Source organism: Fringilla coelebs (assembly GCF_963513975.1).
Source record: "Fringilla coelebs genome assembly, chromosome: 20".
NCBI classification, from domain to species: domain Eukaryota; kingdom Metazoa; phylum Chordata; class Aves; order Passeriformes; family Fringillidae; genus Fringilla; species Fringilla coelebs.
Genome location: NC_140046.1, coordinates 7,445,174 through 7,460,944, shown reverse-complemented (window position 1 = coordinate 7,460,944; position 15,771 = coordinate 7,445,174). Strand labels below are relative to the sequence as shown.

The 15,771-nt window shown below is 50.2% G+C and overlaps 1 protein-coding gene across 1 annotated transcript in view; it reads left to right on the top strand.

Moving 5' to 3' along the window:
* Positions 1–10,347, top strand: part of ATP2A3 (ATPase sarcoplasmic/endoplasmic reticulum Ca2+ transporting 3) — a 56,516-nt gene extending 46,169 nt beyond the window's left edge. The window contains exon 21 of the mRNA XM_084219060.1: positions 5,886–10,347. Coding sequence (XP_084075186.1) covers positions 5,886–5,905 — 20 coding nt within the window. The 3' untranslated portion in view covers positions 5,906–10,347. The remainder of the gene's footprint in view (positions 1–5,885) is intronic.
* The last annotated feature ends 5,424 nt before the right edge of the window (positions 10,348–15,771 follow it).

Here is a 15,771-nt window from a genome sequence, read left to right as displayed (position 1 = left end):
CTGAGAGCTGAACACCTTACAAACTGGCTTTAAACTGGCTGCCCTTGGCCAGCCCCTCTCAGGATGCAGCCCTTGGCACAACCAGAGGAGAAGCAGCTCCTGTGACACTGCAGCAGCAGTTCCTGTGTGCTCCTGGGCTCCATGCTGTAAATCACAGCATGGCTTTGGGCAGCCCTCCAAAGAGATGATATCATCTTTTCTTTCATTTCATGCAAAAGATGTTGCTGTGGGGGATATCTCAGCGCTGAGTTAAGCCCACAGGTTTCCCCAGGGCTGCTGAGCAGTGCTGTGCCTGCCACAGGGGTGGCCACTCTCCAGAAAACAGGATTTATTTATTCATTTCTTGGGGTGAGCTTGTCCTGACAGTGATAGCAGGGAGAAGGGCAGGAAGGGCACTGTCCTTGCTCAGGGAAGTTCTGGGTGCAGATGAACAATCTGAGTGTGAGGACTGGATTTCCTTCCACACCATCACCTTGCTCAAACCATCTTTTCACCCCTAAGGCAACCTGTGTCATAGCAATCCCCTCTTTTTCACTTCTCACTGTAATAACAACCCAGAAAATCTGTGCAAAGCCACTCTTGCCTTTCCAGGCTGAAGGCAGGTCTGGCCAGCCCTGTCAAGGAGGGCTTTGGGGCATTGTAACAGCTCTGTTTGGTTTGTCATGGAGCAGGGCTTTGCAAGTACCTGGAAATATGGGATGGGAAAGTATTGCAGGCAGGAAATGGTCCCAAACAGTTCTCCCTCCCCATCAGTGTGTCCTGGTGTGCAGGTGGTGCTCATGTCAGCCTTTCTTCCTGTGTTGAGCTGATGCAGAAACTCAGCAATTGCTCAGAGAAACAGAAATGCAGGGCTCCTGTGTTTACAAAACAGACAGAAATTGTTTCTAGCCTATTTTTGTTGAATTGTTTCATCTCTCATCAGACACCCAGGTCTGTTTTATCCCACGATTACAAGCCTGTAGCAACAACTCTACAGCATGGCACTGGGCTGGGGTGTGGGAGAGCTGGTTCATGTTACATCCCATGCATGCCCTTGGTCTTCACTTCACAATCTGTAGTCTGAGGCTGAGTCTGTCTTTCTCCCACACTTTGTATTTCTCTATAAAATCTCAGCACTGTTGGAGGAAGGGCTTTTCTTTGGCTCTGCCTGCACAGCTCCAAGCACAGTGAGGTTTCTGGTGGGCACATGATCCTCTCAAGTGCCATCACAGCAGCACAGCAGCTCAGTTTTCTCCTCCCATGGCACACCCCCAGTGTTTCAGGTGCTCTGAGCTTCCCTCATCCCCACAGTCACAATGCTGCTGATGCTCATGGGTTGCTCTGTCTCATGGATCCAGGGTTTCCCATACAGCTCTTCCATCACGGCTGTGTGGCAAAATCACCACACTTCAATTGTCACACTTGAAAGAAGCAATTGAAACTCTTCATCTTCCTGATTCCTCTGGCCTTTGAAAAGCAAAGGGAAAAACCTCCAAAAGCCACTTTTATGTGTGGTCTTGTGATTTTTTTTTTACCAGGCATTCTCAGGACAGTAAGACCCAAGTGGAGCGGGGAGCACCAGCTGAATACCTGCAAGACTCCAGAGCAAGGGTTGGCTTCCTTCCCTGTCTCATCCCTGAATGCTGCATCCCTGTGCTTCCTGCAGTCTTGTGGGGACCTGCTTGGGATGTGTCTGGGTGAACATGGCTTAGATAGAGAACAGAGATACAATAATAGAGCCAGGACACTCTACCCAGACAGGATCTCCTTTCCCACAGTGGTCTCTGTGTTTTGCTTCAAAATAAGACCTAGCAAGCCTGTGAAGTAGCTGTTTGCTGGCAGTTTTGGCCAGGAGCCAGGCTAGCACTTGGTCTCTGCAACACAGTGCTTGGGAATGGTCTCCAGCATGGGACCTTCCAAGGGATGGCCAAGGGTGTTCAGCTGGGGAGTGCAAATGTATAGCTGTGAGTTCTGCTGACTCAGGAATTGCATGGAAAAGTTTCTCCTTTGTTGAGATTTAGATAAGTTGTGTTTCCATTATGCTGGATTTTCCTTGTCCTTGAAGTGGCAGGAAGCTGAGACTCCTCAGTTCTCACTGTGGTCTCAGTGCTTTACATTCCTCTCCCCATCACTCTGCTCACATCCTTTGCATATCTGGCTGCCTTCATTCCTCTCTGGCCCCTCTGAGGTTTCTGCTGCCTCAGTTTTGGGAGGTGATGTGAATGTGAGAGAACGTGCACGGCTGAGGTTGGCTTCGTGTGAGCTGCAGATGTTCTGGTCAGGAGCGTGGAGATGTTCTCAGGGGTCTGTCACACACTGACAGGCTTGCAAGGGCTCACCACCCTCATGGATCTCTTGCTGGAGAATCTTTAATATTTTCCATGCTCTTTGCATTCAAGTGTTTGTTCTCTCAGAATCCTGTGGCATGCAAGAGGAAGGTTTCCAGGCATCTGTGCCAAAGCCTTGCAGAAGTCTCTTTGTCTCTTTTCTAAGTGGTTGTCAAGAAGTACCAAATATAGAGAGGACACTGAGATAACCCCAGTGCTCATGTTCCTCTGTGCAGCATCAGCCCACTGCTGAGGTCACCCTGCTCCCCTCCTGTGCTGTCCCTGTACCTCCTCATGTTCACCATCTCAAAGCAAACCCCTCACAGGTGGTGGAGGTGCTGCTGTGGTTGTTCTCAGCACATTCAGCAGCAGGCCCTGTCTGGGTGCTGAGCATCACCCTTTCTCACCTGTGCTGTGGTAAAAGCAGGGGCAAAACCACAAAGCAGGTGTTTTCTGCCCTACATGCCTGCCCTGACAGTAGCAGGGCCACTGAAAAAGGAGTTTGGATGCACAGGAATTGACTTGGTGTCTTTTGTGGCAGATTAGCACTTAGGCAGCTGTTTGTCCCTGTGCCAGTGAGGACAGCAGCCCCCAGGGTCATTTTGCAGGAGGTGCAAGATGGTGGCAATGCCACCCTGTTCCTGTTCCCTCTCCCATGGCAGCATGTGCCCTGCAGTCTCCTGCCACTGCAGCTGATGTGCAGGTGAGGCTGCTCCCAGGGGTGAGCATCTCCACCCCCGAGGGAGCTCTGGGCACTTCTCTGCAAAGCTGGCATCAGCTTTAGGCTTCAGCATCCTCCCAGAGGAGTGGCTGGCAGAGGTGGCAGTGCAGTGACAAGTGCATCACACTCCCTGCCAGGGGCAGATGCAGCTCTGCATCTGAGGCCACCCAAAATTTGCAGGGACCAAAATCTCCATGTCCCAACACAAAAACCCCTCCAGCATAGAGCAAAAAGGAGCTGTTCACCCTCATTTTCCCCCATGCACCTGCACCTGGGTACGAGGGAACCTCCTGAAAGTCCCCCAGGAGCACAGGAGCTGCTGCAGCTGCCCGTGTTCCTGCAGAGGAGGCAGGCATCCCTCTCCCTGGCACGCAGAGCGGGGAGCGAGCGCCTGCCCTTGTAGGGAAATCTGTGCCTGGAGCTACCTTGGCTGGGTGCTGGCAGAGGAATGTGTCCCCGTGGGCCAAGTATTCCCTTGAGCTGTGGGATGCTCTGCAGGAGAGCAGCGCTGCACCTTTCAGTGCTGGAATATCCACACGGGATTTTACAGCTCTGCTGCCTTGCTCTTTGTTTTTATTTCCTCCTCTCTCCTGTTTTTCATTCGTGTCTGTGTGTTGTGCTTTAGAAATGGAAGAGCAGAGGGAAGCTGCCAGGGTTGCTGCCCTGGTATTGCAAAGGGATGGGGGGACAATTTCCCTTTTGGTTTTCTCCTGGGGTCCAGGGTCTCGGCTGAAGCTCAGGGTGCCCTGCTGTGATGGGGGAGATGTGCAGTGTTCAGAGGTACAAGGGCTGCAGCATTTCCCTTGGTGAAGGAGGTGATCTGGGCTGGCAGTGGGAACCTGCATCCCTCCAGCAGCACCTTTTACAGGAACCTGTTGAGGAAAGTCAAAAGCAGTAAGGAAAAACCTCCCCAAAAGCCTCAGGTGTCAGGAGGAGCAGAGCTTGGAGGAGCTGAGCTCACATTGTCCAGTTTCTGGTTTGCAAGTGCTGAAGGGCTGTGACAGCCCTGGTGTGAGGCAGCATCCAGAGGGACTGTCACCATCCCATCATTCCTGCAAACAGGTCCTGCATCCCCCCTGCTCCTGTCACCTGTGTGAGGGAAGGACAGATGGACACTGGCATGCAGGGACCTGCATAGGTGGGAGCTGGACCCTTGGCTGGTAGAAACACCTGACTCACTCCATGCCAGGATTGTGTCACTTTAGAGACCTGAGAGCAACTTTTTGAGGAGCATCCACTGTGGTTAAACTCTGCAGCCATGTCCCCTTCCTGTCCCTGCCTGCCACACGCCATGGCATCTTCCTCCCTGTTTGCACAGCCACGGGGTGATGTGTTTAGGAGAAGTGCCATGGCTGGCAAATTACCACTGGTGTGTTGCCCCATGGGGACTGTTCAGCTGCTGGAGGAGAGGGAAGAGAGGCTGCTGCAGTGGGGAGGAGATTAATTTTGATTATTGCAATGATATTTAGTACAGTGCAGTTGCCAGCATCCCTGCCTTACACCAAAGCATGCAGTGTCATCCAGAGGGATGCTGCCATCACTGCAAACCATTTAATCCCAGCACACAAGAGCTGGGCTCTGCAGCCAGCCCTGGAAAAATATTTTGGCAGAAGTTACAAAAAAGCCTTTTCCCTCTGTCTTGCCTGTTATTTATTAATTCCCCTGAAAGCTGTCGGCACCAGGGCTGGCAGCAGGCACGGAGCCCCGCGGGTGACCCCGGGCAGGACCCTTATTTATCAAGAGCCCAGGAACAGCAGTCCCCTGTGAGATGTATTTTGTGATGTGTGCAGTGATGAAAGAGAGAGAAATACAGTCAAAAGATTCATGATAAGGGATTTTTCTAACTCTCCTCAGCAAGTGCTGCTTCTGGGTGGTTTTTTTTCTAAGGAAAAAGATGTGTTCTGAGTAAACCAAGCTACTCTAGGCTGGAGGGCAAGCTGCTGCCTCAGGGATCAGGGACACTTCTGCCAACAGCTGGAAAATTGGGGATCTAGTTGCTCTAAGTCAAGTTCTGGCAGGGATTTGGAGGCTGTTCATATGGAGTTTGAGCTGGTACCATCACTTTCCTACAGGCCATCTGTTGCTTGTTACCTTCCCTGTCCAACCCTGTGCGTGTGGAGGGAGGGAGAAGGTAGGAGGGCAGCCCTGGGACGGTGGCTGTGATGAGTAGGTTGGTCCTTGCTCATTGTTTTGAAGGTTTTTATGGGTGTAGGTACATGGGTAGTGTGTGTGAGCCCATGGAACAGTGTCCATGTCTCTGGCTGCAGCAGGGCTGGGGCTCTGGGGTGGTGGGAGGATGCAGTGAGCTTCCTCCTCTCTGAGCCACGGCTTTTCCCTGCATAATGCCTCATTGGGGGAGCAGTAAGGAGGGATCCTGCCTCCTTGCCTTCCACATGGCTCCACCTCAGGTTGGATATGAGGAGAAAGTTTTTCACAGAAAGAGTGATGAAGTTCTGGAATGGCTGCCCAGGGAGGTGGTGGAGTCAGCATCCCTGGGTGTGTTTAACAAAGCCTGGATGTGGCACTGGGTGCCAGGGTTGAGTTGAGGTGTTGGGGCTGAGTTGAACTTGATGATCTTGAAGGTCTCTTCCAACCCAGTGATTCTGAGAATTCTGTGAACTCATCCCTTTTCCTAACTCTTGCAGAGACCTTCCTCACCCAGGGACCAGCATCTTCCTCCTCCTCAGGCAGCCTTGAGCTGCCACAGCTGCAGTCAGGCCAGCTCTGTGCAGACAGGACCCCAGGTTCCTTCTGGGATCAACCCAGGAGCAACCACTCTCGGTAACAAAAACCCGGAGCTGGTTTGCTTTTGAACCCTCACCAATACTTTTATTTCTCTTTTTTGCCCTTCCTTTCAGGAGAAGAGGACAAGAAATGAACGACACGAGGGCGACTCTGACCTAGAGGATCCCTAACTTGTAACTGGGACTGAAGTCTTGCATGCGTGACCATCGCTAAAGCCAGCAGGACATGCATGTGTCCGACTCTCAGACAAATGCGGGTGAATCGTCGAAAAGAAAAAAATCCTGATTTTCGTTTTGTTCTGTAGCTTTCTTTTTCCTGTACATATGAGTGCAATTACTGGACAGCTGGCCTAGAGTTTGGGGATGGAGCTGTGTGGATCTGAGTCATTGTAATGTGGTTCCTTGGGATTTGTTTTTTGCCAAATTTGAGACCCTCTTTGCAATTTTCACCCTGAATGAGTGAGCACGGGCAAGGTGGCCTTCACGAGTGATTAAGGCATGAAGTCTGGATTTGAGGCCACATCTCCCAGTGGGATGGGATGCACAAGGCAGCTTCAGGGGCTGGGAAGGGCTTGGCAGTGAGTGAGGGCAGGGAGAGAGGAGAGAGGGCTGTGTCTTGGGGTTGTTGAGACTTGATGATGTCCATAGTGTTGCTGCTGCTGTGCTCTGCTCCAGTGGCTGCAGCAGCTGGGCATAGCTTCAGAGTGTGTCCAACACTGGTGTGAATCTCATGGAGGTGAGTTTATACCTCGAGGTCAGGTGCATGTGGTGGAAGGTGAAGTTCTCCCTATTTATCCCGCTGTCCTGTTTGATCCCTGCATTATGGAAAGCCCAGCACCTTCTCAGGCTCATCCAGCACCAAAGCATGATGAAGTCTTGTCTGTTCTCCATCTGGCATCTTGCTAGATCCCATCTGCACTATATAAGGCAGTCCTTCTCCTTGTAAGGGCAGCCATGTAAAGAAAAGCAAGGGGATGCCCACCTTGCATTCCTCACGTCCACCACTCCTTCCTGGTCACACTTTCTTTCCTCAGAGAATTTTTAACTATTTCCCTAGCAGTAGTAGAGCTTAAGTGTTTAGGAGCACATCCATAACTTCATGTGCTCTGCTTTGGAGAGCATCCCTGACTTGCACAGGGCATCCCTGCCAAGGGATCACGATGGCAATGAATGTATGCTTGTACATAACGTGGTCTTTCCGTGAGCGGTGTTTGTTGTGGCATCCCTTTTTGTAAGGCACCAACTTTATCTTGCCCTCTGGGGATTTTTTCCACAGCAGGAGTCAGACAGTCTTCAGTGAGGATTTGTAGATCAGGAGTGGATTTTGGGATCATTGAATTTATCTTGCTCCCTTGAGCTGCATCAGCTGAGAAGCTGATAGTGGGTGGTCTCTTCTCCAGCTCTCCAAATCCTCCCTCCTGTTTTCCTCACAGTCCCCTAGGATCCATCCTGATGATATTCAGTTAGCCAGAGCCTGTATCTTTACCTTCTCTTACATTCCAGCAACAGCACTAGAGCCAGGGTCTGGGATAGCATTTGCTCCTTTGCTGTTGGGTTTTCTCATCTACTTTTTGCCTCTTAAAAGCTTCCAGTGTTTTTCTGTATCATCTGGGCAAGACCATCTCTCCTTCCGTACAGCAGGTGCCAAATATCATCCCTCCTTTCTTTTCTCCATCACCAGCATTGAGGATGAGCAGAGCCCCCAGACCAATGGGAATGTACAGAATTGTTATACTACTGAGCTGATTTATTGTACAGAAAACCTTGCATGAAATGTTGTTACTGTATTTAATATATAATGTATTCAAGGAATTTTAATATGGAGCTCTTTAAAAAGATCTTTATAGATACTCTGTGGTTAGAAGATTGTTGCTGATTTTTTTAAATCTTATTATACTTTGTCTTGAAGAAGTTTTATTTTTCAAATGTGTTCTGCCAAAATGATTTAATCAGTTGATCCCATGGGATAACCAATTCCTTTTTAAAGATTTTCACCATGGATGAGACCCACCCTGGTGTAGAGGATCAGGACATGACCCAGGTACTGTATAAGCCTTCAAAATAAGGCTTCAGTAAGACTAATGCTGTAGACATGTGATTTGCCTTTCCTCAAAAGGGTGGATTTCACCTTATTTTAGTACAGGTCACAGAACTAAAAAATTGTTTAAGTTGGGAGAGACATCCAAGATGATTGAGTCCATCTCCATCACTGTGCAGAAAAACAGCCAGTGGGAATTTAGTCCAGTTCCAGCTCAGTGTCATCAGAGGAAGCAGCTTCTCTGTTTCTCTGAGGCTAACAACCATTTTGGGAGAAGCTGGGCTGGATTCAGAACATCCCAGCCCCGTTTGGAGGCTCCAGCGGGGCCTTCAGCTGCCCAGTGGCATCTCCCTGGTCCTTTGTGCCTACAGGAACCTGCTTGGTCCATCCCCCACCTCAGTTACAGTGCTTTCCCTGGACCTAATGTCTGGTGGAGGATCCTGAATTTACCCCAAATGTGTGTGGTGTGGAGAAGTTTCTCGTGTAGAAGCCCAGGCAGTGTCAGTCTGTTATGCAATCATTGGGTCACAATTGTGAGTTACCAAAGCCTGAGCTATAGAGGGCAAGAAACCAGAGCTGTGTCCCAGCTTGTTCTTTCCAGCAGCAGCAAATTGTGTTTTATTTCTATTGTGAGCCTTCAGATCTATCTAGAAAATACCCAGGTAATCTGCACTAGAGCTGCCTAGAGCAGGTGTCCCCCTTACTAGGAGGGACCATTTTGACACGTCCCCATTTCCCCTTCTGAATGGTTGACCACATCTCTTGTCTCTCCCCACATCCTTTAATTATTTGGGGTTCAGATTTCACTCCATACTTTTGATTGCAGAGGCTTATACTTCAAACATCTTAATGAAGTAGAAAAAGATCCATAGATGTAAGTATTTGTTCCTTTATTCTTCAGTGAAAGGTCAGGATAGGTCACAGAGTAGTTATTTATTGCATGTGTGCCAGCAGCAGCATGCTGGGAGCTTTTACAGGCTGGAACATGTTCTTATGTAAACTTGGAGGTCCCAGAGCCAGGACCAGCATTTTGGGATAGGCTCTTGTGTCTTACCAAGGCATCTGACTGTGCAATACAAGGGAGATGGACACTGGGTGGCTGTTTTGCCCTAAAGCTTTTTTTAAAAAGCACTTTAGGGGAAAACCTCTGGGATCCTTGCTTTTCTTGGCAACAGAGGCTAGAAATTATTTCTTTTTTAGTTTTATTTTGATGGTGCTGCCTGGCATATTCTAAGTCTATAAATAAAACTCAGGTCTTTCCAGCAAGACCTTTAGCATTGGTGGGCTGCTGGGACAGATCCTCCACAAGATGCAGGGCAGAGGAGGTGCTGGATGGCAGCATGGGATTGTGATTATTGATGAGCACTTTATACTCCTTCCTCAGGGGCCAAGCACCGTGCTGGGGTACAGCCAAGGTGGGAGGGAAAGGTCCTGTGTTCCTGGGGTGAGCACCAGGGGGATTAGCTGTGGTGGAAAGTCTTTTGTACTGTTTTGGGGTATTGTGTCATTGCTGGATGAGCTCTTCCCCCTGGGGTGTGTGATCCCACGGGGATCCCACGTTGGAAAAGGAAAATGAGCAAAGTGCTGCATCCTGCTTTTTATTTGTGTCGTGTGGCCCAGGTCTGGGTGAGGTCTGTGTTTGTGTGTTTGGGGTTTTGGCACTGTGAGCATCCTGTGTGAGTGTGTTTCTGGGGATGCTCTGCTCAGCCAAGGCTGGATGGCACCACCAGGCACTGGGGGGGCTGTAGGAGGGACAGGCTCTGTGGAGGGGCTGGGGGATTTTGTTCCTGTAAGAGCACCAGATCTAGGATTGAGTTGGACTTTCTGCTCACGGTGTGGATGGCAGAAGGAGGAGCAAGAGGAAAACTCAGCATTAATTTTTGGTCCTTCTTTGGTGCATCAGGTTGACAATACTGCTTCCCACTCAGGGTCCTGCTTCACCAAAACTCATCAAATAATGCTTTGAGCTGTGCAGGGGCCCTGGCTGGGAGATGTTCATGAGGTTCAGTGACCTTGGCATTACATCACTCCTGAAACTCAAACACACCCAAGTCCCCACTACCAACTCCTGAGGCTTACTGTGATTTTTGGACCATACCTGGCATGGCCATCACTTTGTATAAATGATGCCAGAGATTGAGTCCCATCTGGGCTCTTTTTCCTCCCACTTCTGCAGTAGCATTTTCTGTCAGGGGACACAGCCTGGGAGTACTGACCAAGGAAAGGGCTTTACCCCATGCAGATCTTGTGTGGCACAGTTGGGGTTAGGATTTGCAGAGCTGCAGTGAGGAGACACAGGGTAAATTGTGCTCCCTGGACCTGTTCTTGTGGTGCCATTCAGCTTTTGGTGCGAGTGAGGCATTAAATGAGCCAAAATCTGTGTGTGCCTGGAGTGATGGGCACTTGGGACCAAGAGGAGGGCAACCACTGAACTGCCAGCAGGTGCCCTCAGTGGCTTCAGTCTGGGAATATGCTGATTTTTTTAATATGAGATGCCTGAGCAGCCAAATGTAGAAATCTCTGAGATTGTGCTTCATAGTAAAAGGTAAATTGTTATATCTTGGGGGGGTGGGAGGGTGTTATCTGAGGGACAGAACTGAAAGAAATGAGGTTTCCTATTTTATTATATGAGAGATATTTTTCCACTAAATTACTGCTTCCTAAACCATGTCCTTTGTCTGACTGTAAATAGCCAGGTGTGCCGGGAAGGCGTGGGAAGGCTCCTTGTGGTCACATCCATACAATCCACTCTGTTCACACAATATTGGGCTGATTTGTTTTATACTTAGAAAATGATAGAAATAAAAGCAATTTTACTGGATGCACGGGGGTTTTTGTGTCATTTAGTTGTTGTTGTTTTACCTTTTTGGGGTTTTTTTGCTTTTCTTGTCCCGTTTGTGGCTGATTTGGGGGACATTTGGGAGCCCATGGAGCCATACGGGAGTGCCTGAGGGCATTCTTCAGCCGTAAAAGGAGTTGTGCTCACCAGATCAGGATTTCTTGTGGGTTTTCAGAGGAGCCAAACTAGAAATGGAGCTGAGCTTGTGCCTGGCATGGGATGACAAAGGCAAAATGAGCGGAGTGGCATAATACGACTGTTGGGAATTTTTAAATTCACTCTTGGGGCACGAGAATACAAATAACAGTGCTAATTTTGACTGTATCCAGAATAGTCATCACCTTATCTCCCCCAGCTGGGAGGGGAGGTTTAAATAAGCCCTGCAATAACCTCTACAAGAAATAATTGTGAAATAAATAATACTTAAATAACTTGGCCTCCTCTGGGGGGATGGCACAGGGCTTGGGGCCGTGCGTTTCCATCTCAGCATCACCCAGAGCTCTGCCCAAGGTGATGTTTGAAGCAGAAAATCCTGATCCTGCTGCAGGTTCTGTTTTGGAGCAAATCTGTGCTCATGGCAACATCTACCCTTGGTGCTTTTTCACTGGGATGTGGCCCCATGTGTTCCTTCCCAATGTGTGAGCAGGACAGAGGTGGTGCACAAGGTAAGCCAAAAGCTCTGTGACCCACAGAGGGTTACAAAGAGGGACATGGGATACCCTGGCACATGCTGGTTTTGGGAAAGGGCCATTGCTTGGCTTTCTCTTTGCTGATGCAGACTGATGTCAGAGCAAGAGGAGCACCACAGCCATGGCTGGAGGTGACCCTCAAGCCAGTCTGCCATACCAGAAATGCTGTCTCAGGACACAGCAGTGAAGGCAAAACCACCCCAAATTCCCCACCTGATGTTGTGTCAGTCCCTGGACCCCTGGGTACCATCACCTGGGGCTGTGCTTGTCTTTTGCAGGCATGATTCAGAAAACAGGTGTCACCCTACCAAAAACATCCCAAGGGTCCCTGTATCCCATGGCACAGGTCCAGCCCCACACTGGATGTGCATCCACATTTCTGGAGGCCACAATGGCCACAGGACCACGGACACCTTTTGGTACCCCCAGCACCTCGGGTTCATGTTTGCTTTGGCATCAGCTAAACTGAAGTATTTCCAGGGAGATGTGTTGTCACAGCAACTGGGGATGGAAATGCCACTTTTCTGAGGGGTGAGCACCACCAAAAACATCTTGTGCCAGGGCGTTGCAGCACGGGACAAGTACGGAGCCGAGCCAGCCCTGCTGGGAAGGAGCGAAGAGAGGTCAAGGACAAGTTAAAATTGGAAAGAAAACTGAACATGCTGTTTTGTAGGACCTTGCTTGCTCTCATCTGCCAATTTTTTCCACCCTCCCCTTCCCATTGCCAGTGGTGCAGTGTAAGCACCTCCTGCAACTGGTGAGGGCAAGGGGGCTGTGGCAACCAAAATTATTGGGAAAAGCCAGCAGTTCTTGGGGGCTCTTCTTGGCAACCTCAACCACAGCAGGTCCCCTCTGCACCCACCCTCATATTTTAAACTTTGCCTCCATGTTACTCCTCCCCATCCATGGATCTGCAACGTGCCACACATTTTTGTGCTGAAATTCAGAGCTCTGTGCTAGACGCTGCCAAGCATGAGTCTGGGTTGTGTAATGAGCTTCATCTATTATTCTTCTCTTTTCTTTTCACCCTATCAATGTCTGAGAGCCTGGAAATACCCGGTAGCTTTTCTGCCTTCCACAGTTGTGCTTCTCTGGGTGTGGGTGAGCTTGAGCCCCATGCAGAGGTTTTCAGAATCCTCTTTGTGCTCCAGCAGTTTCTGTCCCAGCTCAAGCAAGACATTTCCAAATGTCTCCCTTAAAAACACCAGATTTTTCATTTTTCTCTCAGCCCCAAGCACAGGCTGAGTGTGTTTCATGGGCAGGGGAAGGAGTTTCTTTCACAGCCATGGATGGACTCCTGTGCTACCCCTGCACAACACTGCCAGGGATACCCTTGCAGGGTCACCAGCCCTCAGTGCCCTTGGCATCTGGCCCAGCTGGAGATGCTGGATGAGGCCAAAGTCTGGCACTGGAGATCAGTCAATGCCAGCTGACCCAGGAGAGTGTTTGGGAAATCTGGCCCTAGGTCTTTGCAACCTCATACACAAACACAGGGGCTTTAGAGCCTCATTTGCTGTTCCTGCTTTCATTTTCCCCTCCTGTGGGCAGTGGAGCTAGATGGGCTCATTTTCCTTACCTCTTCCTCTTTTTAGAGTCATAGAATCACAGAATGGTTTGGGTTGAAAGGGGCCTTAAAGGTCATCTCATTCAATCCCCCTTCCATGGTCAGGGACTCTAGACCAGATTGCTCAAGGTCTCATCAACCTGGCCTTGAACACTTCGAGTTCCACTCTCTGTGTCCCTGTGTTGTCCCACTTGGTCCTTTGTTCTCATGCTGCTCAGATCAAGTCCAGTCCAGCAAACCCATCCTCAGTGCCCAGGACCTGCTGCAGAGGAACTCAAGCTGCCACTCCTCCTCCAGCAGCCCCTGCTCCTCCTTACTCCAGGCAGAGCATCCCCAGCACCTCCTGCCTGCTCTGCTTGGAAGCAGCCAAGAGATACCAAAGTTATTCAAAGGAGATGGCTGTGAGTGTATTGACAGCACCACACCAGTTGGTGTCTGTGAGAACCCAAGACAAAACCCTCCCCAAGGTCCCAGCTATGTGTGGGAATTGGTGCAGAGGGTCATGGGGCACCCCCAGGCTGCACCTGACACAGCAGGCTGACAAAAACCTCTTCCTCTTAATTCCATCTTGATTTTTCATTTGGGTGTTAGAGGAAAGCATTTATTATCACAGCAGACACCCCAGCCTGGCCTCAGGACAGCCCAGTGCCTGCACCACAGCTGGAAGCATCACAGCCCCATGATCTCAGCATCCCTGCCAGTGACTGCCCTGTCTGGGCAGGTCTGTCAACAGCTGAACAGCCCAAGCAGGGCACTGTCCCTCGATAACCACCTGGCAGAGGCAGGAAGGTGTGTTGGCACCGTCTTGGCACCATTGCAGGGCCACACAGGTGAGCAATCCCTGTGCAAACTTACTAAATTCCCTGTGATAAAGCAATTTAAGGAGTGGCAATCCCAGGGATGGCATGGGTGTGGGAGAGGTGTGAGCCCACAAGTGTTTAGGCTGTGGTTTGTCAAACATTTGGATGCTGTGGCCAAGTGGGTGCCCATGCTGGGGACTGGTATCAGCCCAGGAAAAGATTCAGGCTCTGTTGGCGCTCCAGGCTGGGGTTTTCTGCTCTCCACATGACTCCAGACGGGGTCTGGCCCCACTCTCCAGCTGCAACATGGCTCCAAGAGATTATAAAATGGCAGATGCCTATTATCTCCCAATGGAAAGTATTTTAGCTAAATCCATGCTATAACCATTTTATTGACTCCAAGTACCAGAGAGGAGGTTAGAAGTGACTCTTTTACAAGTCATTTTGCTGTTAAATTTAGCTGTCCTATTTTCATTATCCCCATGGCCTTGGCAAGGGTGAGCAGCCTTCCCTAAAAGGCCTCGTTTCATACAGTAAGTTATTTGCTTCTCTCCTGACAGATATCTAAGCTTATAAGGTTTGTCTGCTCCACTCAATAGCAGTATCAGCCTTCAATCTGTATGATTAACATCAGCATTTTGTATTTGCTTTTGGCTCCTTGTCTGACAGCTTTCCATGTTGCTGAGGACCAGGGCATTGGGATCTCATCACGTCACTTGCAACGTGGGATCATCTGATTTTGATTCCCAGGCTTCATGGTACGCCCAAAAGATTCAGATAAATGATTCAGTTGATTTTTTTCCCAGTTTTCCTTATTGCCCAGCAAAGAGAATTGATTTTTCCCACTTATTTCACAGTTGTCAGTTCTGTAATGTATTGAGTCGAACGGTAAATGTGACAGTGAGCAGTCGACAAGTGAACTTGAGAGGCAGTGATGCTAAAAGAAATATTCCTGAAAGGAAAGATTTATCCCAGCAGGTTAAGATGTTCCCTACTTTCAAAACTTATTCCTCCTGCAGAGAGGGCCTTTATGCCAGGCTTGATGGCTGCAGAGAGCCAGTGTCTCCTTTGAGGCCAAGGAAGGCAGCAGATTAACTGAGGCTCATGGATCCTGTCCCTGCCTGGAGTGCTGAAGCAGCTGAGTGATGGGATTTCTGGGGAAAACATCCTGTCTCTCCCCCAAAAACACAAACCCAGTGCTCCCTCTTCAGCCCCAGTGCTCCTCAGCACAAAGTGTGCCCTGGAGCTGCCCAGTGGGATGCACTGAGGGCACAGAGTCCCCCATCCACAGCCTCTGTGCTTTCCCCAGCATGAGCCAACCCCCTTCAAAGCTTTCCATTGCAGCTGTTGGCCCCCACATTTCAGTCTGGCTCTGTCAAACCCAGTCCCTTTCTCAGTGAAACTTGTTTTAAGTGGTGTCTGCACCGCCCTGCAGAGAATCGCTTGCAGTGACCCCGGCTAGCCTGGCCCTGCTCACATCCAGGCCATTCAGGAAATGCTGGAAATGCTTCCAAATGCACCCAGCCCAGCCCAGTGCAAGTGCTGGGAGGGAGCCAAGCCCCAGCTGTCTGGCCTCACCATGAGAGGGGGCCAAGCTGGGTGCCCTTCTGCTCCGTGGGTCAGCTCCGAGTTGCTGAGCTGGGCTTTCTGGTGCTCCCCCTTCTCTTTCCCGACCCTTTTTCTGGGGCAGCTTTTGGGAGACGGAGGAGGACATGGGCTCAGGACACACAGTCTGAGGTGGCTGTTGTGGTAGGAAAGATGATACCCCAATCCTAATTCCTAAAATTTCTCCCAGGACCCCCACAATCTCTTCCATCCCACTGTGGTCCCCAGGTGGGGGGCAACTCATGGTCTGTGCTCATCCCAAGCCCTGCCTGCAGCCTCTCTATCCCCAGGGAAGGCTCCTGCCGGGCGAGGGAGCATCACTCACAGTCAGATGGCTTCGTCCTGGTGGCATGTGGGCTTGGCAGCAGGGTGGCCCTGCACCCTCCCACACCCTGTCCCACCCCCAGACCATGTAGGGCACCCGCTGTTCCCAGCCCAGAGCTTATAGGAAGAGGAAGCCTCATC